Source organism: Podarcis bocagei (genome assembly GCF_964188305.1).
Source record: "Podarcis bocagei genome assembly, chromosome: 13".
NCBI classification, from domain to species: Eukaryota; Metazoa; Chordata; class Lepidosauria; order Squamata; family Lacertidae; genus Podarcis; species Podarcis bocagei.
The window spans coordinates 32493495-32514817 of NC_138138.1; the positions used below are offsets into that span (position 1 = coordinate 32493495).

General features: G+C 39.9%; 5 protein-coding genes across 5 annotated transcripts; 1 reads left to right on the forward strand and 4 right to left on the reverse strand.

Moving 5' to 3' along the window:
- Positions 1 to 1979: 1979 nt before the first annotated feature.
- LOC308571778 (olfactory receptor 6M1-like) lies at positions 1980 to 2927 on the forward strand (the record flags this gene model as incomplete). The annotated part of the gene is made up of 1 exon (XM_081167405.1): positions 1980 to 2927. One exon carries the CDS (start codon positions 1980 to 1982, stop codon positions 2925 to 2927), a length of 948 nt encoding a protein of 315 aa, XP_081023531.1.
- Positions 2928 to 5326: 2399 nt separating this feature from the next.
- LOC308571779 (olfactory receptor 14A16-like) lies at positions 5327 to 6244 on the reverse strand (the record flags this gene model as incomplete). Its single annotated transcript, XM_081167406.1, has 1 exon — positions 5327 to 6244. The coding sequence occupies exon 1, from the start codon at positions 6188 to 6190 to the stop codon at positions 5327 to 5329; it is 864 nt and encodes a 287-aa protein (XP_081023532.1). The 5' UTR covers positions 6191 to 6244.
- A 2975-nt stretch (positions 6245 to 9219) lies between these two features.
- Positions 9220 to 10143, reverse strand: LOC308571781 (olfactory receptor 14C36-like; the record flags this gene model as incomplete). Its single annotated transcript, XM_081167407.1, has 1 exon — positions 9220 to 10143. The coding sequence occupies exon 1, from the start codon at positions 10081 to 10083 to the stop codon at positions 9220 to 9222; it is 864 nt and encodes a 287-aa protein (XP_081023533.1). The 5' UTR covers positions 10084 to 10143.
- A 3285-nt stretch (positions 10144 to 13428) lies between these two features.
- On the reverse strand, positions 13429 to 14385 carry LOC308571782 (olfactory receptor 14I1-like; the record flags this gene model as incomplete). Its single annotated transcript, XM_081167408.1, has 1 exon — positions 13429 to 14385. One exon carries the CDS (start codon positions 14383 to 14385, stop codon positions 13429 to 13431), a length of 957 nt encoding a protein of 318 aa, XP_081023534.1.
- Positions 14386 to 18187: 3802 nt separating this feature from the next.
- Positions 18188 to 19129, reverse strand: LOC308571783 (olfactory receptor 14I1-like; the record flags this gene model as incomplete). The annotated part of the gene is made up of 1 exon (XM_081167409.1): positions 18188 to 19129. The coding sequence occupies one exon, from the start codon at positions 19127 to 19129 to the stop codon at positions 18188 to 18190; it is 942 nt and encodes a 313-aa protein (XP_081023535.1).
- Between the last annotated feature and the right edge of the window lie 2194 nt (positions 19130 to 21323).

Here is a 21323-nt window from a genome sequence, read left to right on the forward strand (position 1 = left end):
ACTCAGGTTCTGTTTGAGAGAACATAGTAGAAAAGGATGGTGGACTAGGTGAGCCTTTGGCCTTGGCCTGATTCACCAGGGCTAATCTATTGTTCTTATATTATTCAGAGTGCACTATTAATATATTGTACAAATCTGAAAAATAATAATAACCAATGATTGAATAAAAGTGTGTTTTGAAATAGAAAGCATATCATTGCCCTTTGATTACCTGTGCCTGCAACTATCTATTTAAAAATAATAAAACCATGAGGCATTACTCCACGAAGACTAACTCAATTAAGATCATCTGCATGAGTAATGCATACTTCCAAAAATTAAGAGTACTTTGAAAATTCTTAATTACTTATTGTTGGGAGTGTACACATTTAAAATGGTATATTTTTCACCCATCAAATTTTCCATCAAAATCAAATACTGACCTTGTTGATTGCACTGCAGTCTGTGACAAGGAGAATAGGGCCATCTACCTTTGAGAGCTGAGCTCAGAAATTCTATTGTAAGTAACGGCTGGTGTGCTGATATGTATAAGCAATGATCTGGTGAGAGTTGGAAGGAAGAGGGCTCTGTTAAAAAGGGGACATTTTGATTTTATCAAATCAGATAAAAGATCACAATAATGTTTCTGGAGAATGTCCCAACAGACCAACTTGGAAGCCATAATTGGAGTAGATGTAGTAAAATAAACCATTTGAAAACAACTGAAAAGCTTCCCATTTCAATCTAGCTCCTGAATGAATATTTCAAGATTTGGAAATGTTTCAGCTGTTCTAGAAGCACATGTGTTTAGCAGTCTGACACCACAGTCATTGCTACTGTTCTAAAAGCCAATGTGGTGTCATAGTTAGACTGACTGGTTAGTGTTGGACTGATTCTTGGATAGCAGAATTAAAATCTCCACTCACCCGTGAACCTAACTGAGTGACCTTAAGCCACCCACAGTCTCTTAGCCTCACCTGTCTCATGTGGTTGTTTGTGTGGATAAAATGGGAACCATGTATGCCACCTGTAGTTCCCTAGAGGAAAGGTGAGATATAATTGCAGTAATAATATAAAATATAATGAGTAAAAGGAAAATTAACTAAACTAGTATATTTTGCTGTGGACTTATCATCATTAAACTCTTTCCCCAAACTGCAACTCTTTCTTCATGCTATAAAGGAAAACTGAAATTAGGGAATTTATAGCATTAGTTATATGCTTAGGAGTATAGGAAGGATGTGAGAAGTTGCCTTATTTTGAGTCAAAGTATCAGGAAGAGTGGAATAAATTTAATGATTATCTAGTTAAATTTGTTAAGTTAAATTAACTGAAAATAGCTTGCAGATACTTAATTGGCTTAGGATTTTATTTATGTTAAGTGATGAATTAATATGTTTAATTCCATAAGGTGAAGATTTAAGGATGTTAATGTTTAAGTTAAATTTCATAAGAATTGGTATTTGGAAAACTGTTAAAAGGACATGCAATGAAATTGAACCAAGGGGAAGCGAGGAAGTCACTTAACAAAGTTAATAAGTGTAATTTTCAGTAAGGCTATGATTTATGTTTGTTTGTCTTGTTTGTTTGTTTGTTTGTTTGTTTGTTTGTTTGTTTATAATATTGTGAAAACTAATAAAAAATATTTGAAGGGGAAAAAAATATTTTGAGTCAAACCACTAGTTCATCTAGCTCAGTGTTATATACATTTACTGTCAGTGGTTGTCCAGGATTTTTTTGGTGGGAAGACCTCCCCAGCCCTACTTGGTGATGTCAGGGACTGAATCTGGGAGCTTTTGCATGGAAAACAGTTATTCCACTACTGAGCTTTGACTTTTCCTAGAAACCTAGGTCTTTACCTACATGTGCTCTTTCCAAAATGAACAAATTAGTCACTAAGGAAATAATATCACTGATTTTTCTAGAATGATTTTTCTTAATTTATTTTAATTATATACTAAATATTCCACTTTCTTTCAGAAGGAACATATGTTGGTAAGATGACCTTCAGAAACATCTCTAAAACCATTGTCACTGAGGTTGTCCTACTTGGCTTCTCTAATCTCCACCAGTTTCAAAAACCACTCTTCTTCCTCTTCCTTGTCATGTACATACTGACTTTGATTGGGAACACTTTAGTCATCATCATGATCCATGTGGACCACCGTTTGCATACACCAATGTACTATTTACTAAAGAACCTCTCCTGGTTGGAGATCATCATCACCACAACTGTCACTCCAAAGATGCTCACCCTACTTATCTCAAAGGAAAACACCATATCTTTTGTTGCCTGTGCCTTGCAAGGATATATCTACTTTGTTGCTGGTTCCACTGAAGTCCTCCTTTTGGCTGCTATGTCAGTGGATCGCTATGTGGCTATCTGCAACCCTCTGCGGTATACTGCTATCATGAACTCCCGTGTCTGCGTGCTAATGGTCCTGTCTTGTTGGTTGTGCAGCTTCTTTTCCATCTCTGCCTCCATGGTGCTGAAGGCAGGACTGCCTTTCTGTGGTTCCAATGTTATTGACCACTTTTTCTGTGACAGTGGCCCTCTTTTGGAAATGATCTGTGCTGATGTTCGCTTTCTCCAAGCCTTAGATTTGGCAGTTTCCTGCTTCATGCTTCTCAGCTCTGTATCTGTAACAACAATCTCTTATATCTGCATCATTGTCACTGTGATTAGGATACCCTCTGCTAAAGGCAGAAAGAAAGCCTTTAGCACATGCACTTCACATATCACTGTGGCATCACTTTATTATGGCAGCTCCATCTTCATCTATATCAAGCCAGCTGGCAGCTCTTTAATGGAATTCAACAAAATAGCCACAGTATTCAACACAGTAGTGACCCCATTGCTAAACCCTATTATTTACAGCTTCAGGAACAAGACCGTGAAGGAAACACTGAGAGATGCATTGAGAAGACTGCAGGCCATTTCTCAGTGAGGCCTGAGATTGTTGAAGCATACTTGGAGAGATGGAGTCTTGATTCATTTTTCCAAATTGCCCCTATATAGAAGAAGAAGAAGATGAAGATGAAGAAGAAGAAGAAGAAGAAGAAGAAGAAGAAGAAGAAGAAGAGGAGGAGGAGTAGTTTGGATTTGATATCCTGCTTTATCGCTACCCTAAGGAGTCTCAAAGTGGCTAACAATCTCCTTTCCCTTCCTCCCCCACAACAAACACTCTGTGAGGTGAGTGAGGCTGAGAAACTTCAGAGAAGTGTGACTGGCCCAAGGTCACCCAGCAGCTGCATGAGAAGGAGCAGGGAATCAAATCTGGTTCACCAGATTACTAGTTCACCACTCTTAACCACTACACCACACTGGCTCCTACATGGGGAGAAGGAGCCAGGGGTAGAGCTGTTCTGCTTGTCCCCCACTTCCAAACAAAGTATGCAGCAGACAGGAGAGGCCTATAATGGGTATGGGAATGAACAAAGGTTGAGTGGAAATAAAGAGGTCATTAATTAAACTAGTTTTTCTCATTATATTTCAGAAAGCAAAACCTGTTGTGGAGTGACATTGTGTGGGAATCCTGAATTCTTGCCTAATATCACATTGAGGTTCTATATCTAAGCTTTATGCAAGGGGCATATGTGAATCTATCCCTGACAGTCCCTTTACACATAAAAGGAATATGCCTAATTACAAATGTGCGAGGAAAAAGCAAATCTTCCTGTTTTTAGAGGTTTGTAGACCGTTATGTGTTCTGCAAAAGGTTGAGAAATGACCCATCAGGTAAGACATTAAGCAAGTTGCAGTCAAAAACGTCTGCCACCACCACAGAGGAAGAAGAGACATTGGAGGAGGATGTGCCTGGTGCCTATCATTGGGGCCATGCCCTCTGCAGCAGCCCTTGAGGACTCTGGGGCAGCTTGTGCCTAAGTTTCCTACCTGCTCACTGCCTGCTTAGTGCCTGTAGTCATGTGCAACTTATAGGGTGCATTCAATAAACTATCTTTATGATTTCTCTGTGCGCGCTGTGCATTCTTGTAGAGTGGGATTTCAATGCTGGATAAGGTGGGTGTTTGGGGTCTGTGCAGTGGGTGCAATGTGGGTGCAACATGGGTGTTCTGGTGTGCTCCTGTGTGCTTGCTTACCTGGCCACACTGTCCCATGCTGTTGGTGCACATACCTGTGTGATAAGAGCTTGTGCTGATGTGTGGCACACACATTGTGTTGATTGCCTGCCCCAATGAGCACTGCTAGAGACTCTGTGTGCACTCTGTGCCCAGTTTGTTTGTATTCCTGTGCTGGCAATTATGAGCCATTTTCGGTGAGCTATCTCTACAGTTCATACACACCTGATCAGGGGACTTGGAAACTCTCCTTGTGTGTCACAAGTGCACCCCATTCCCTGGTAGGTAATGCTAGGTGAGCTGGCTCTCTGTGTTGTGGTGCTTTCTTTTAGCTCGACTAGGCTAGTGCTGGACATTTACAGGGTGTGAATTTATACAGGCTTAAGTTCCACCAACCTGCTGCATTCAAGAATGCTCAGTACGTCTCATGTGCCACATATGTGACAAATAATAATGTATGGAATGAATAACAAACAACATTCACTGAGATATATCCACTATCACACTGCACAAAACAAAACAAATTGAAGCAAGCACTCATCCATACATCTGCTTGTCTCCTGCCTCATAAGTGCAGGTCAGAGTGGATTTCCACTTGTCCCATGCTTTCGAGGTACAGGTCCAAGCAATTTTGCCATGGTGTGTTGTTTTCCCCAGAAAACCCTTTCTTTAACAATAGACAAGAACAAAAACAAGAACAAACAGCCATCTGCAGAATGCACAGTTTCTGTTTGTTCCAATTCAGCTCTAAAGATTGGATTTTCCTGGGAGAATGTGGCAGGGCAAACAGATGTGTGGCTGAGACCTGAAAGTATGTGCCTGTGTTGATGGAAGGAAGGTGAAATATTCTGAATATTCTGAATAAACAAAATCTTTATTTATTTCTTCTTATGTTTGTATTCTAACTTTCCACCAAATATAAATTAAGTAGATGTCATCAATAATGCAAATACAGTAAAATATCATAAAAGATGGCAGAACAGTAATAAAATACAAAGCAAAATAAAGCCATAAAGCAAGTTAGTTAAAATATTGGTAAGCATCTAATTAAAATGCTTTAAGATGCCAAGAAGGTCATCAGAGATTAAAATAGCTAGGCCTCCCTGGACAAGGAATGCCTAAACTATTGTAAACTAAACTATTGTAAAAAGGTAGCAAAGTTTATTGTTACAGAAAACTATTATTACAGGAAAAAGCTATGTAAGGTGAGCTCAGTGCTTTTTTAAAAAAAAGCTGTATTGCAAGAAGAGATGAAACAAAAACAGGCTTATAGGTGAACGGGAGGCCTCTTTTTATTATTCCTACCAAAAATAAAACCCAGCAATTTCCACAAGGCAGTTTTGACATCTTTGTTCCTCATGCTATAGATTATTGGGTTCATCAGTGGAGGCACCACAGTATATAACACAGCTAGCACTTCATCCAGATGGTATGGAGAATTAGAGGTTGGCATTAAGTAGGTGAAGACAGAAGTGATGAATAATATGGAGACAACTGTGATGTGAGGAATGCAAGTGGAGAAGGCTTTCTGCCTGTTTGCCATGGAGGGCATTCTCAACACTGCAGTAAAGATCTGAACATAGGACATGACAATGAACACAAAGCAACCAAGACTTAACACAGCAGTAAATAGAAGAGCCCAAATTTCATTGAGGTATGAATCAGAGCAGGAGATTTTTACCAGGCGTGGGATTTCACAGAAGAACTGGTGGATGACATTGGAGCAGAAAGGAAGTGAAAAGACAGTACCAGTGTGCAAAGCAGCATTGAACAAACCAAACATCCATGCTCCACCTGCCATTTGAATGCAGCTACTCCATTTCATCATAGATGCATAGTGCAAAGGGTGACAGATGGCTACATATCGGTCATAGGCCATGGCAGTGAGGAGGAAGAAGTCTGATGATGCAAAAAGGATGAAGAGAAACGTTTGAGTAACGCACTGTGAATATGAAATCAGTTTTATGTTCATGAGAGAATTTGCCATGGATTTGGGAATGATGACGGAGATTGAGCCAACATCAAGGATTGATAAATTGACAAGAAAAAAATACATTGGGGTGTGCAGATGACTGTTGACAGCAACCAGGGTAATGATCAAAAGATTTCCCACCAGGGCAGTCAGGTACATTGCAAAGAAGATCACAAAGTGTAAAATCTGCAGATCTCGACCCCCAGAAAATCCTAGAAGTACGAAATTTTCAATCATTGTTATGTTGAGAAAGGCATGAATCATATTTTGACTGTTGGTAGAAGAGAAACAGTATTGATTAATTCATTTGCACATAGAAGAAGGTGTCTTTATTATAAATTCTGAAATATCTCCCTGTAATTTGCTACTTACCCCACCCCACCCCCATTTCCTGGTTGTAGTTTGTTTGTTTTTGTTCATTTGTTTGTATTTTGCACCAGCAAAAAGGCACTTCCAACAAACAGCACCCTCAGATTCTAGTGATTCCTCCAAACAGCTGTAGCACACTTGTTCCCCAACCCACCTAATGTCATTACTTAACTGTCCTTCATCCTGAGATGTCAGGGGTTTGCCATGGGGAGAAGAAGCCCCACAATGCAACCAGTGTTTCATTCCCAATTCTCTGGGTCAAAACTCTTTAAGGCAAAACTCACAGTCCAGATTTGTGTAATTCTAACTCTGTGTTCTTCTGCTTAGAAAATAGCCTAAATGTGTGTGATACAGCTCCATGCCTGAGGTTAATCAGGTTTGGTCATGAATGTTATCAGGATGGAAGAGTGTCAAGGAACCATAACCACTCTGAGATCTTTGGGGACAAATCTGGAGCATACAGGTCAGAAATAAAATTATAATGCCTTGGATCCTATGATAACTTCATTTTGCCAGAGGAATTTTCCCATCCCTAGCTCTCCCTAGCAGCCATCGATTTGTTAGCAGCTTCCTCCCCAAACTTCCAGAGAGGCATTTCAGGGGTTGCAAGTGTATATATTGGGGACGATAGAAGGATAGATGCTGCTTCTCTGAACTTCAATTTATTTATCCATCTCAGAAGAAATAGATTGAAAATAAGAGAAGGTGCATGATTAAGCCACTATTCTAGTGGGATAGAGCAGGATTGGGGATACTGAACATACAAATGAGAGGATAATCACCTAGAAAAAGAAAACAACAACAGCAGCAACAACATAATAACAATGTAATAGCAATGATATTTTAAAAAATAAAGATGGAAAAAAGCAAAAAAAAAAAGTGGAATAGAATTAAGTGGAAGAAATTAAAGGAATATCAGCAAAGGAGATCTGAGGACACAAGATTGAAGGACACAGATAAAATGGGTACTGTATTTTTCTATATATTTCTTTGGCAATTCTGCTTCAAATGATTTATCAGCAAAATGGTTTCTATTTACCTTCGTTGGTCTAGGTGTCTCTCCCTTTTTCTGACACCTTTTAATCTTTCACTCAGTAAAGTGTGAACAAATCATGTGTATATTTTCCATTTTTCCCTCAGATTTGCCATAATTCTTTCACATCCCATGCAATTGTGAGTGATTCCTCTCTTTTTCTTCTATCAGATCACAGCAACTCATCTTGGGTTGACAGGTGTGTCTTGAAGAAAGAACTTGTTTCAAACAGCAGTAAAAGAGGCAGGCTTATGTGATAGGAGACATATCTACCTGAATCATTTTGTTCTCTAAAGATTTACTCCCTGTTTCCCGGAATAGCTCAGCATTAATGGCACAGAGTGGCTACAATGCTGACTTTTCTGACTACAACTGCCTACTTTCAAAGTTTGCAATCTAAGGCTATGTTGCATTGCATTTTCCAGTTGTCAATATTCAGTGAGACCCAGAGAGCTCCTGTTTTGAATTTCCAAACATCCCCACATGGAATAGGGAGGAAATGTTTAAGTCATCCACCCAAGGGAACAAATGTAATAGCTGAATTGTAGCAGAGGCTGAGACAATGCCAGCTCTTTAGCATCATTCTAAGGAATGGAAGATTTTCCTTCATCATTAGGTAAATTGTTGTACACCCACAAATAATCAAAGATACTAGGGAACACCAAGAAAAATTCTGATAACCATTTAGTTTAAGGTTAGCAGATGTCCCTGTTTCCCGGGGACAGTCCCCGGATTTACAAATCAGTCCCCTGACAAAATCCTATCATTCCTACTGAAGTTGAAAAGTGTCCCCAGATTCATTGAAAAAATCTGGTAACCTTAATTTAGTTGCAGTACAGACACACATGCATTAAAGTAACTTGGGGTAATAGCATCAGAAATATCCTTCCCCTCAAGAGAATATAAGAGCAAAAGAAGATTTTATGTGGATGCAAGCAGAAGTCTATTTAGGCCAGCATCCTATTTTCCAAAGCAGACAACCAGATGTTTTTGGAAACCCATAAGCAGAACCCATTCATGCAACTGGTACTTGAAAGTATCTGAACTTGCAACTTGTGATGGACATCATTACTAGTAGCTATTGAGAGATCATTTATTCTCTGAATTGCCTAATCATTTATAAAACTGTGTTAAATTCACCACATCTCATGGCAACAAAATTATGTTTAGATATAGTAGTAAGGAGGGTTACATCATGAAACACAGCCCTCTATGAATGAAAGGTTTATATTCCAGAGAAGTGCAGCAGCAGATATGCTGGGTAGATGCACTGGATAGAGCAAGCTTGCTTCAGAAGGCTGAAAAGTGGGGTGCCTAGCAAGCAAAAAAACATGAGAAGATAAGGAATAAGAAGGGACAGCTTCTTCATCCAGAAAGACTAAAAGGGGGTGTGAGTAAGCCCTGTTATAATCAGTTGGCCTGCTCTGAGGTAAATGAGGTTATGATTGCAGGCATAGTCATGTATAGAGTAGATACCATATTTTTCCGCGTATTGCACGATGCTTTTTTGACACAAAAATCATGTCAAAAAACTGGGGTTGTCTACATATAGAGGTAGATAAAACATGTATAAGTCATAATGCTTTCCAGGACACAAAATACAGAAAGAATGATCTCTCCCAGGTTTCTGTTTGCAAAATGGCAATATAATTTATTACTGCAGAAAACTGTTGTTACAGAGATAAGCTTCTATATTAATAATATTGTATCATTATTATTATTATTATTATTATTATTATTATTATTATTAATCTGCATTACAAGATAAGATCAAAGAGGAACAGGATTAAAGGCAAATGGGAGGCATCTTTTTAGTTTTCTTACCAAAATTAAAACTCAGCAACTTCCACAAGGCAGTTTTGACATCTTTGTTCCTCATGCTGTAGATTATTGGGTTCATCAGTGGAGGCACCACAGTATATAACACAGCAAGCACTTCATCCAGATGGTATGGAGAATTAGAGGTAGGCATTAAGTAGGTGAAGACAGAAGTGAATAATAATATGCAGACAACTGTGATGTGGGGAATGCAAGTGGAGAAGGCTTTCTGCCTGTTTGCCATGGAGGGCATTCTAAACACTGCAGTAAAGATCTGCACATAGGACATGACAATGAACACAAAGCAACCAAGACAGATTGCTGTACTAAAAAGAAGGGCCCATATTTCATTGAGGTATGAATCAGAGCAGGAGATCTTAAGTAGGCGTGGTATCTCACAGAAGAACTGGTGGATGACATTGGAGCAGAAGGGCATTGAAAAAACAGTACCAGTGTGCAAAGCAGCATTGAGCAAACCACACATTAATGTTCCACCTGCCATCTGGATGCAACTACTCCATTTCATCATGGATGCATAGTGCAAAGGGTGGCAGATGGCCACATATCGGTCATAGGCCATGACAGTGAGGAGGAGGAGGTCTGATGACACAAAAAACACGAAGAAAAACACTTGTGCGACACATTGTGAATATGAAATCAGCCTTATGTTCATGATGGAATTAGCCAGAGATTTGGGAATGATGGTAGAGGTTGATCCAAGGTCCAGAATTGATAAGTTGAGAAGAAAGAAATACATTGGTGTGTGCAGGTGCCTGTTGACAGCTATCAGGATAATGATCAGAATATTTCCCATCAGGATAGCCAGGTACATTGCTAAGAAGATCAAAGATTGCAAAATTTGCCATTCTCGGTCCCCCAAAAATCCCAGAAGTAGAAAATTATCAATGACAGTTATGTTGGGCACAGCCTCCATCATATTTTGACTGTTGGAGAGCAGAAAAAATTATCAATTCATTGCACATAAAAGAATCTATATTCTTGATTTTTTCCACCAATTTCAGAATTCTATAAACTTTCATGTAGGATTTCTTTCTATTACTTTTTTGTTAAATATATGATACCACCATTTTAGCTTTCCCATTGAATTGTTTTCCTTCCTTGGCTTGGAGCCATACACATGTTACAGCAGCAAAAACAAAACAAACAAAAACATTCCACTTAACCACACCCTCAAATTCTAGTGATTTCCACCACCTGCTGCACTCGCCTTATGCCAGGCTTCCGCAACCTCAGCCCTCCAGATGTTTTGAGACTACAATTGCCATCATCCCTGACCACTGGTCCTGCTAGCTAGGGATCATGGGAGTTGTAAGCCAAAAACATCTTCACGGCTGAGGTTGAGGTAGCCTGCCTTATGCCAATGAAGAAAGACGCACCTAGCATTCTCCTGTGTCTCAGTCTCTTTGTTATTTGAACCCAATTTGATTTCTTTTGACATTATATTTTGGATCCCCTTTGAAGATAGCCCTGATCCGTTGATATTTGCAATTCTGCTCCAGATCCTTTATTAGCAAAATTGCTTCTATTTACCTTGATTCTAGATGTCTCTATTCTTTTGTTCCCCCTCAATGAAGTACAAGCAAGTCAATTATATATCTTCCCTTCCCTTTTTCTTTCCTCAGATTTATATTTCTTTCACATTTCATGCAATTGTGGGAGATTCCTCTCACTCTCTCCTCTGTCAGGTTCAAAATCTCCTCAGGCTACACAGGAGGAAAGGCTTATTTCAAACAGCAGCAAAAGGGACAGACTTATGTGGTGGTGGAAATATAAATCTGACTCCTATTGGTCTCTAAAGCTTAACTCCCACTTTCCCTGAATAGCACAGCACTAATGGCCCAGTGCCAGTGTCAATTAAATGTTCTATTCCTGGTAATGATTCTTAAGAGTTCTCACTGCATCAGCCTCTGCAACCATTTCACTATTGCATTCATTCTCTTGGGTCGATGACTTAAACATTACCTTCCTGTTGCATATGAGAATGATTAGAAACAGAAGAGGAAGGTCTCTCTGGGTCTCATTGAGTATACAGCAGAAGAAAGTTAGACAATTGGGATACCTGTTTGCAGCTCAGAGGGCGGTCAATTGTAGACTGAAAAGCGAATTTCCCTTCAACATTAGGGAAGTAAATATACAGCCATGAAACATCAAACATCGTAGGCAGGATCCAGCAAGGTACTCATACCCTTATAGCTGCAATGTGCACACACTCATGACAGTTATTCAGGAGTGCAATGAAGGCTCCAACACCATTTTCTACTGTGGCCATCATCAATTTCTCCCCTCCCACTTCCCCCCAGTGTTTTCTGCTTTATTAAATTTAGTTGATAACATAACATATATGTAGTATTTCAGAAGTTACAAGTAGAAGTCAGTTCATTCCTATACAGTACAAATCACCATACCTTCTTGCTTAACTACATAAGACTGCTCGTCACCTCCCAATGTATTTACAAATTCTACTTATTCAGTTATACAAATAATTATTACTTTGTTCTATTTATGTAATCCTATAATTTCTTACACCTTTTACAACCATTTGCTTTTTTGTTGTTGATAAACACAGAAACCATTCAAATGCTACCATAGATGCCACACCGCTGTTGTATTTCTTTAAATATTTATTGAACATGTCCCATTTTTGAATAAAGCTTTGATTTGTATTGCCTCTCAGCCTGTTAGTCATATGTGACATTATGGCAAATTCTAGTAATTTATTCTGCCAATCAATTTTTGTAGCCATGATCAATTTCACCATAGCTTTCCTAGTTGACTTCATCATCTTCAGTACGCTGATGTTTTTCAGTGTCTGGGTCTCTTTTATACCAGTGTACCTAGGTACCAAGGAAACATATTACCTGTTGTGGATATGTTTGCCATTTTTGCTTCTTGTACTGGGCTATTGTCAAAGGCTTTAAAGTTCCTTCAGTCCATTCCTAAATGTATCTTAAAGAGTTCTGGGTAGTGCAGTGAAGCTGTAGGTGGTGTGTTGAAGGAGTAGTGCTCTCCTAACATTCCAGTGAAGGAGAATCTCATAATTTCAGGTATTTCTACCCTTGTCAACCTTATCATCTCCTCACCTTTCCTCCTCTCCTTCCTGGTAAACAGCAGGAACTCAGTTGCTGGGAGGTCAGGTGAGAGCTATGTCCCACCACACTTTCCACAAATGGTGTAGTGGGTATACAGTTCACTGGTGACAGCTAGATGTCAGACAGAGCTATCTAGCATAGGGATGTGGATATAATATTGGGTTCAGGAACACTGAATGCGGTACATTCTATTCTGGGATACAAATTTCAAATCAACGGCATAATTGTAGAACAAATGTTACTTTACAAAGGTCATCTCCCAAGACTGGTGGTTTATTAAGTGTGTATTCTGCAAATATATTGACACAATAATAGTGCAGAAGTGGTAATTTGTTCAGTTTTAGTTTGCTCTGCAATGCTTTTCCAATGCTGCCACATTATTGTTGTCCAGAGGGGTCACAGTAAAAAAAAAATAAACCAGAAAATGTGTGATATGAAAAATTATGGGGTTTCAGCAGAAGCACTAACAAGAAATGAAGCAGCATAATCACTCCAAAGCATTTTCAGCTACAAACAGTATTGAATGAGAAATCACACATGATCCTCTCAATAGCAACGTGAGCAGATATGATCAGGAATGTGCAACAAAAAGGATATTAGGTGGGGGGGGCAAGCAAGGATACTACATTACGTGACAAAATAGTCGAAGCTCATCAGGGAAACAAACAAATTTCAGCCTATAGATATGTTACTTCTCACTTTTAAGGCTTTCTTGAAAACCGGGGGGGGGGGTGTCCCAGACCACTTGAACATTCCTTTAAGCACCAGGACAGCTAATGAAATGAAGAATGCATATGGATAAAGAAGCTCTCTGTTTTCATATAGAGTCCAGCATACACTTTCAACATCACGTTCAATTTTCTTCACTGCAGAAGGAAAGTAAATACTATATAGTATTTATTTGTTATTTACTTATTATACAAGTTTCTCATTCCATTCACTTCTTTAGACTATGGAAGGGAAAGATATACATACATAGGAAGCAGAATGTATTTTTGCATAACAAAACAAATGTTACAAGACAATAATCTTAAGCTGCATCACAAGACAAGTTGGAAGAAGAAAACTCATAGGAGAATCAGAGCCATATTTTTATTCTTTTTAGCAAGAATAAAACCCAACAAATTCCACAAGGCAGTTTTGACATCTTTGTTCCTCATACTGTAAATTATTGGGTTCAGCAGTGGAGGCACCACAGTATACAACAAAGCAAGCACTTGATCTAAATTATATTCTGAGTCAGAGGTTGGAATAAGATGGGTAAAAATGGCAGTACTGACTAATATGGAGATAACAGTGATGTGGGGAATGCAAGTGGAGAAGGCTTTCTGCCTGTTTGCCATGGAGGGCATTCTCAACACTGCAGTAAATATCTGAACATAGGACATGATAATGAACACAAAGCAGCCAAGACCTATTGTGAAACTCAAAAGAAGAGCCCAAATCTCAGTGAGGTATGAATCAGAACAGGAGATCTTCAGTAGGTGTGGAATTTCACAGAAGAACTGGTGGATGACATTGGAGCAGAAAGGAAGTGAAAAAACAGTACCAGTGTTCAAAGCAGCATAAAGGAAGCCTGCCATCCAGGCTCCACTTGCCATCCAGATACAGCTACTCCATGTCATCATAGACGAATAGTGTAAAGGGTGGCAAATGGCTACGTATCGGTCATATGCCATGACAGTGAGGAAGAAGAAGTCTGATGACAGGAAATGGATGAACAAAAACAGTTGAGTGACACACTGTGAATATGAAATCAGCTTTATGTTCATGAGGGAATTGGCCATTGATTTTGGAATAATGACAGTGGTTGACCCAACATCAAGCACTGATAGGTTGACAAGAAAAAAATACATGGGGGTGTGCAGGTGACTGTTGATGGCTATGAGGATAATGATAAGAAGATTTCCCATCAGAATAGCCAGGTATATTGCTAAGAAGATCACAAAGTGCAAAAATTGCCATTCTTGGTCCCCTGAAAATCCCATGAGTAGAAAATTGTCAATGATTGTTATGTTGGACATGTCATCTATAAGATTTTGGCTGCTGAAGGAAGAGCAGAAAAATAATGATCCCGTGCACATAAAACAATGTGTGTTCATTCTAAAGTCTTATCCCCCCCATTAATTTTAGAACTATATTTACTGCCATGTATGATACTTTTTATTACTTTATTATTAAATGAATGACCTCATAATTTCAGTTTTCCCAATATAGTATTTTACTGGACCCAAACAAATTTTGTGCCAACAGAAAGGCATTTCCACTAATAAGTCCCCAACACCACCTGCAGCCTACTTGAGTCTCTTCAAATTGCATTTCTAAGGGTCCTTCAGTACAGAGAGTGTGGTGTTAGCAGTGTGGAAAAAGGCATAGGAAAGCCCTATTGCACAGACACAGATCTCCTTGCACCTCAGAAAGCTGAACTGGTTTCGCTAGGAACACTACCTGGATGGAAGAGTGTCATTGAATCATGTGTTGGCCACCCAGAGTTCTTTCACAAAGACAAAAGTGTCATAAATAAATAAAATTACAAAGGTGTGGGACCCATGTTGTTAGGAGCCCCTTCTACAAAATGGCACAGAGGCTTCTCAGGGGTCACAGACAGATGCAAGGATAGCCATATATTTCTTATGAAAACATATTAATTTTATCTATCTTGAGGATCCAAGTCAATATGATTCTTGTGAGTTTACTTTACCATATGGTTCTATGCTGCAGGTGATTCCTTAACCTCCTGACTCACAAGCCATTATCTCTGTCCCCAATCTTGCCTCATCTTCCTAACAGGGGATATACAGTGGTACCTCAGGTTACAGACATTTCAGGCTACAGACGCTTCAGGTTACAGACTCCACTAATCCAGAAATAGTACCTCGGGTTAAGAACTTTGCTTCAGGATGAGAACAGAAATTGTGCGGCGGCGGCAGCGGGAGGCCCCATTAGCTAAAGTGGTACCTCAAGTTAAGAACAGTTTCAGGTTAAGAACGGACCTCCAGAACGAATTAAGTACTTAACCCAAGGTACCACTGTATCACATTTGGAAAGAAATAGTAGAAATTCCATACTATGTACAGGGTTTAAAACAAAAGTAGTAGAAGTCGTGTGGTGTGTATGGGGTGTTTGGAGAGGGAGAGTGTGTCTGGTGGGGGACACGTCATGCTCCTTTCTGGAGTAGTTTATCCTCCTTTGGTCCCCACCATGCACTCAGCTCTCACCTGTGGCTCCTTGATGCTGTTTCCTCACATTTCATGCCAGTATGAGAGATCCATCGCAGTCTCTTCTCTGTTGGATTCACAGCTCCTTTTGTTTCACAGGTGTATGTTAGAGGAAAAGCGTCTTTTAAAAGCACTAAGAGGGGAGACTTATGTGATGGTGGAAGTATGTTGCTGACTTCTGTTGGTCACTAAAGATTACCTCCTTCTTCCCCCGAATTGCACAGCACTAACAGCCCAGAGCCACTGCCAAAATAGGTCACTTTTCTAAGAGCAATAGACCACCTTCAAAGTTTTCAGTCTTAGGCTCTCTCTCATCATGAATTGCTGCTGTCTACCTTTCTCAGGCTATCTTTCTCATGCTGCACGCACAGTGAGACCCAGGCAAGGATTCCTCTTCTGTTTCTTATCATACCCATATGGAATTGGGGCGGGGGAACTGCAATGCTCAAGTAATTAATGCAACAGTAACATTGTTGCAGAGGCTGATGCAATGGCAGCTCTTCAGCATCCCTGCTAGGCATTGGGGAAATCCCTTCATCATTAGGGAAGCAATCATAGGCCTGCAAAACACCACCGCCGTAGGCAGGATCCCTCAAATTGCAGATAACCATAGAATTGCAACATGCATACACTACATGTCCAGCATATGGAAGAGTACCGCTTAAAAGCAGTTTCCACCCATCCTACAGTATGTATCTCCCCACAGAGATATATGCCACAATAAATTTCTGAATGTTAAAAGTACCAAGAGATTTTTGTAGGTGTGTAGGTGAATGAGATGTTCTTTGACAATGAAAATTATACACCATTATACGGGTGTGGGACTTGATATTAATGGGGGGGGAATCACTCACAATGTTGAAAACCCAGGAAAGTTCACAAAATCAGAAAAGTTTTGTAAAACATGTTTCAGCTTTATTTCCAATTCAACTTCAAGAGAACATGGCTATAGTCCACCAGTAATGATAACATTTTGAAAGGTATTTGTATTTGAAAGAGAAATATTCATATATATTTTTAATTAGAGATTTCTTGGTTTGCAAAGGTATGTGCAATGTCTCTTTTTCAAGTTACATTTTCTACAGATCAGTTTCATTTGTTGAGACATTAGTGTTATTTAAAAAGCACTGGGACTGTGCTCAGTGGAAGGCTCTTTTTCCCCTTTCTTGTGTTTATTATGTAAATGATAGATGAACCTCTTTAAAAAGACAATAAAAAACTCACACTAACTCTGTTTTGGTTCCGCTTTAGGCACTGCACATGTCTGTCAATGTTCTTTCCTTCAGCAGACCATTGTGATTTTTTTTTAAGATATAGGGGCACATCTTGACCTCACACAGGTACACTATAATCCTTGGTTCTAGATTCAGGTAGGTAGCCGTGTTGGTCTGACACAGTAGAAATATCTATTTTTTAAAAATTAAAAATTGTCCAGTAGCACCTTAGAGACCAACTAAGTTTGTTCTTGGTATGAGCTTTCATGTGCATGCACACTCATACAGAAGTGCAATCCTGTTACAGGTGCAGCCAAAGGCAGCCCTGAAACCCCCCCCCCCCAGACAAATCCAGCCAACTAGCCATATGTCGTGTCATGCTATGTCATTCCCCACTATTGTCTAAGACCCATGATAAAATGGAGGTTCCTCACATCCCTGGCTGGTGAGCAGAGTTCAGTTTCATAGGCCACAAATTGTGAGCAGAGCAGGTCTGATATAAGAAAGTCATGCAGCTAGAATTCTAGCACACCAGAAGACAGAAGAGGATATAGCTGGTTTTAAAACTACATTTTGACTATATAAAGGTACTATATTGTAAATATATATAGCATAAACCACACTAATAAAGATAAAATGAGGCCCAAGTAAACAATGTTAGAAAATAGAAATATAAACCTGAAGGTCGAACACCAGTTGAAAAAATCTGTTTCAATGGCACAGTCTTTTTCAATTCTGTCAAACAGGAGACTGCATGCCAATAAGAACCGCTATATGTATGTATGTATGAATGAATGAGGCACTGAGGTGGTACATTAGAAAAATATGCTTTGGACAGCATGCAGGTGAAATGTGGATGCAAGCAGGGGATGGTCACTACCATTACACTTAAATGTTGTCACGTAGGGTTGCCACACTTACTATAACAGGTGGAATGTGCCAGAATCAGGGTGCCTGGTATGGATGTTAAAGGCAGAAATTCATCATCTACATCTGTAGCAAGGGATTGGAAAGTGGCTAACCTGTAGAATTCTTGCCTGGAGATTTTATACAATTGTGATTGCGGCAGGGAAGCAAAGTGCCTTAAACAGATATGTTCAGTCAGCAATTCATCATGGCTATACGAAGCATGTGACTGAGGAAGCTGCTGCACCTGTGGATTTTTTTTTCTGGATACATGTCTCCTCCCCCATCCCAAAAGCCAGGACAAAGCATGGATGCATGGTCCCAAGTTTGTAAGCAAGCATAATAGGCAACCCTTGAGAAAGTGTTCCCTGTTTAAGGGGTGTGAACAATAAAGTGCCTTAACCACCCATTTCCTTGATATTTTAAGCAGGTGTAGAAATGACATACACCTCAAATCACATGTGATGGTGGCAGCAGTAGTTTTTAAACTATGGAACTGATTTATTGTTTGGAAGTGTCTGGTAAAACAGCTTCCACAGGGCAGTTTTGACATCCTTATTCCTCATGCTGTAAATCAACGGATTCATCATTGGAGGAACCACTGAGTATATCACAGCAAGCACTTCATCCAGATTATATGAAGGGCTGGAGGTTGGCATGACATAGGAGAAGATACCTGTACTAAGTAAGAGAGAGACAACAGTGAGGTGAGGAATGCAAGTAGAGAAGGCTTTCTGCCTGCTTGCCTTGGAGGACATTCTCAGCACTGCTGTAAAGATCTGCACGTAGGATGTGACAATGAGCACAAAGCAGCCAAGACCTAAGGCTGAACTAAAGAGAAGGGCCCACATTTCACTGAAGTATGGATCAGAGCAGGATATCTTCATCAGGTGTGGGATTTCACAGAAGAACTGAGTGATGATGTTGGAGCAGAAGGGCAGTGAAAAAATGGTACCTGTGTGCAGAGCAGCATTAAGGAAGCCTGCTGCCCATGCCCCACCTGCCAGCTGAACACACCTTCCCCACTTCATCACAGAGGTATAGTGCAGTGGGTGACAGATGGCCACATACCGGTCATAGGCCATGACAGCGAGGAGGAAAATGTCTGATGACATGAAGAAGAGGAACAATAGCATTTGTGCAACACATTCAGAATAAGAAATATGTGTTGTGTTCATCAGGGCATTAGCTATTGATCTGGGAATGGTGACGGTTGTGGATCCTAGGTCAACAACTGATAAGTTGACAAGGAAGAAATACATTGGGGTCTGAAGGTGGGTAGTTCTAGCTACCAGAATGATGATGAGGAAGTTTCCAATGAGAATTGCCATGTACATTGCTGTGAAGACTGCAAGGTGTAAGATCTGGAGTTCCCTTTGCTCTGAAAATCCCAGAAGCAGGAAATATCTTACGCTGGTTACATTAGACATGTCTTCTCAGTCTATTGGGGGAATAAGAGAGACCATTATAAATGTTGCTTGTGCAAGAATATGGTTCCATCCAGTGTCTAGCAATGGCCAACTCAATACCTATTGGAAATCAAAAGCACCATAACATTCTACCACTCATGTTCTTCCACAACTGGTATTCAGAGACACATATCTTCCAACATTTTCCATTGAAAATAGTGACTTTATTATTATTCTTATTCTTCTTCTTCTTCTTCTTCTTCTTCTTATTATTATTATTATTATTATGTTATTTTGTTATGTATACTCTGCGCCTCTGACTGCAGTGCCCCAACCACTCTGGGCAGCTTCCCACATATATAAAAACATAATAAGCCAGTAAACATAAAAATGACTTCCCTTTACAGGACTGCCTTCAGATCTCTTCTAAAAGTTGTATAGTTCATTATCTCCATGATTTGGTGGTCACATAATTCCATACCCCACAACATTTCTCCAATGAAAATAGGGACATCCTAAGGAAAAGCAGGAGGGACGTTGGTGGCGCTGTGGGTTAAACCACAAAGCCTACGACTTCTCCAGAAGCAGCTTAGTCATGCTGGCCACATGACCCGGAAGCTTTACGCCAGCTCCCTCAGCCAATAAAGCAAGATGAGCGCCGCAACCCCAGAGTCGGTCACGACTGGACCTAATGGTCAGGGGTCTCTTTCCCTTTACCTAAGGAAAAGCAGGACATTTCAGGATCAAATCAGAAACTGAGACAGCTTCTCTAAATCCAGGACTGTCGCTGGAAAATATGGGCACATGGAGGGTCTAGAGACATATTCTAACTTAGTGATATTTTTAGGGACAACTGTAAGGTAGAGGTTGCAGCATGCTCACCATTTGTGTAAAAAATAAATAAAAATCCCTAAACTGAACAGCACAGCTAAATAACAAACAGTTTGACCCCCAATTTTCACATACAGCCTCTTCCTGAAATCTCCACTTTCTGTAGAGCAGTTTGAAAAACCTCACCACATCTACTCAGAATTAAGACAATAGGGCTTATTCCCTGCTAAGTGGGGCTATTTCCTGAAAGCTAGGAATGATTTGCTTTATATTCATTCAGAAGCAGTATAGATCTGACTGTCAGAGTGCAACAAGAGGGAATATCCATGCCTTTCATAGTGTCTGTGTGCATTTCTCATCTGCATCAAGCTCGTTTGGGGCAGAGGAGAGACACTATGCTGAGCTGCAGCCATCACTGCTCTGACCCACCATCATTGTTCATATGCACCTGCAGTCTATCTCTCTTTCCTACTATCTGCCTCTGATTTAATGCATATATATATATATATATATATATATATATGCTTTCGTAGATTTTCACGGGTACAGGAATGTAGGTTTTGGTGTCTTCGGGTGTCTTCCCGTGTAAGAGTTGGGGTGTCTAGGCGACGTTTCGACGAGGTCTCACTCGTCATCTTCAGGCTGGTGCTTTCGGCTTCTTGTTACTAGAACAGAGCTAGTAACAAGAAGCCGAAAGCACCAGCCTGAAGATGACGAGTGAGACCTCGTCGAAACGTCGCCTAGACACCCCAACTCTTACACGGGAAGACACCCGAAGACACCAAAACCTATATATATATATATATATATATATATATATATATATATATTTCTATTAAACACTGATTCAATCTAATATGTCATTAAATCAGGGAAATCTATGAAAGGCTGCATATCAGCATTTGTTTAAATTCACGTGAGAAATATTCAACTAAGGATTACTCAAAGCAGACTCACTGAAATTAATTCACCTAATTTAGTCACCCCACGCATTTCAACAGGTCTAATCTGAGGAGGACTAATTTAGGCTTGCCATATTTCCAGAGGTAAAAATCTGGACACCCCATAGCCCCTCCACCATGCCAGAACCAGAGCCCAGATTGCCTGCACCAGAGTCCCTGCCAGAACCAGAGCTGCCCAAGCACACCCCCCCCCAAAAAAAATATGGGACATTTGCTTTAAAATGTAAAATTACCTGGGGGGGCATGTAGCACCCCCAAAAGAGAACATGTCCAGGAATTCCCAGACATATGGTCAGCCTAACAAACATTGAATAATACCCATTGTTTCTGTTTCACTCGGGTGCAGTATGGGATGAAAGAGACTATAGCCAGGATCCAACTACAGTTATACAATAAGCAAAGGTAGCCATAGTTAACCATGA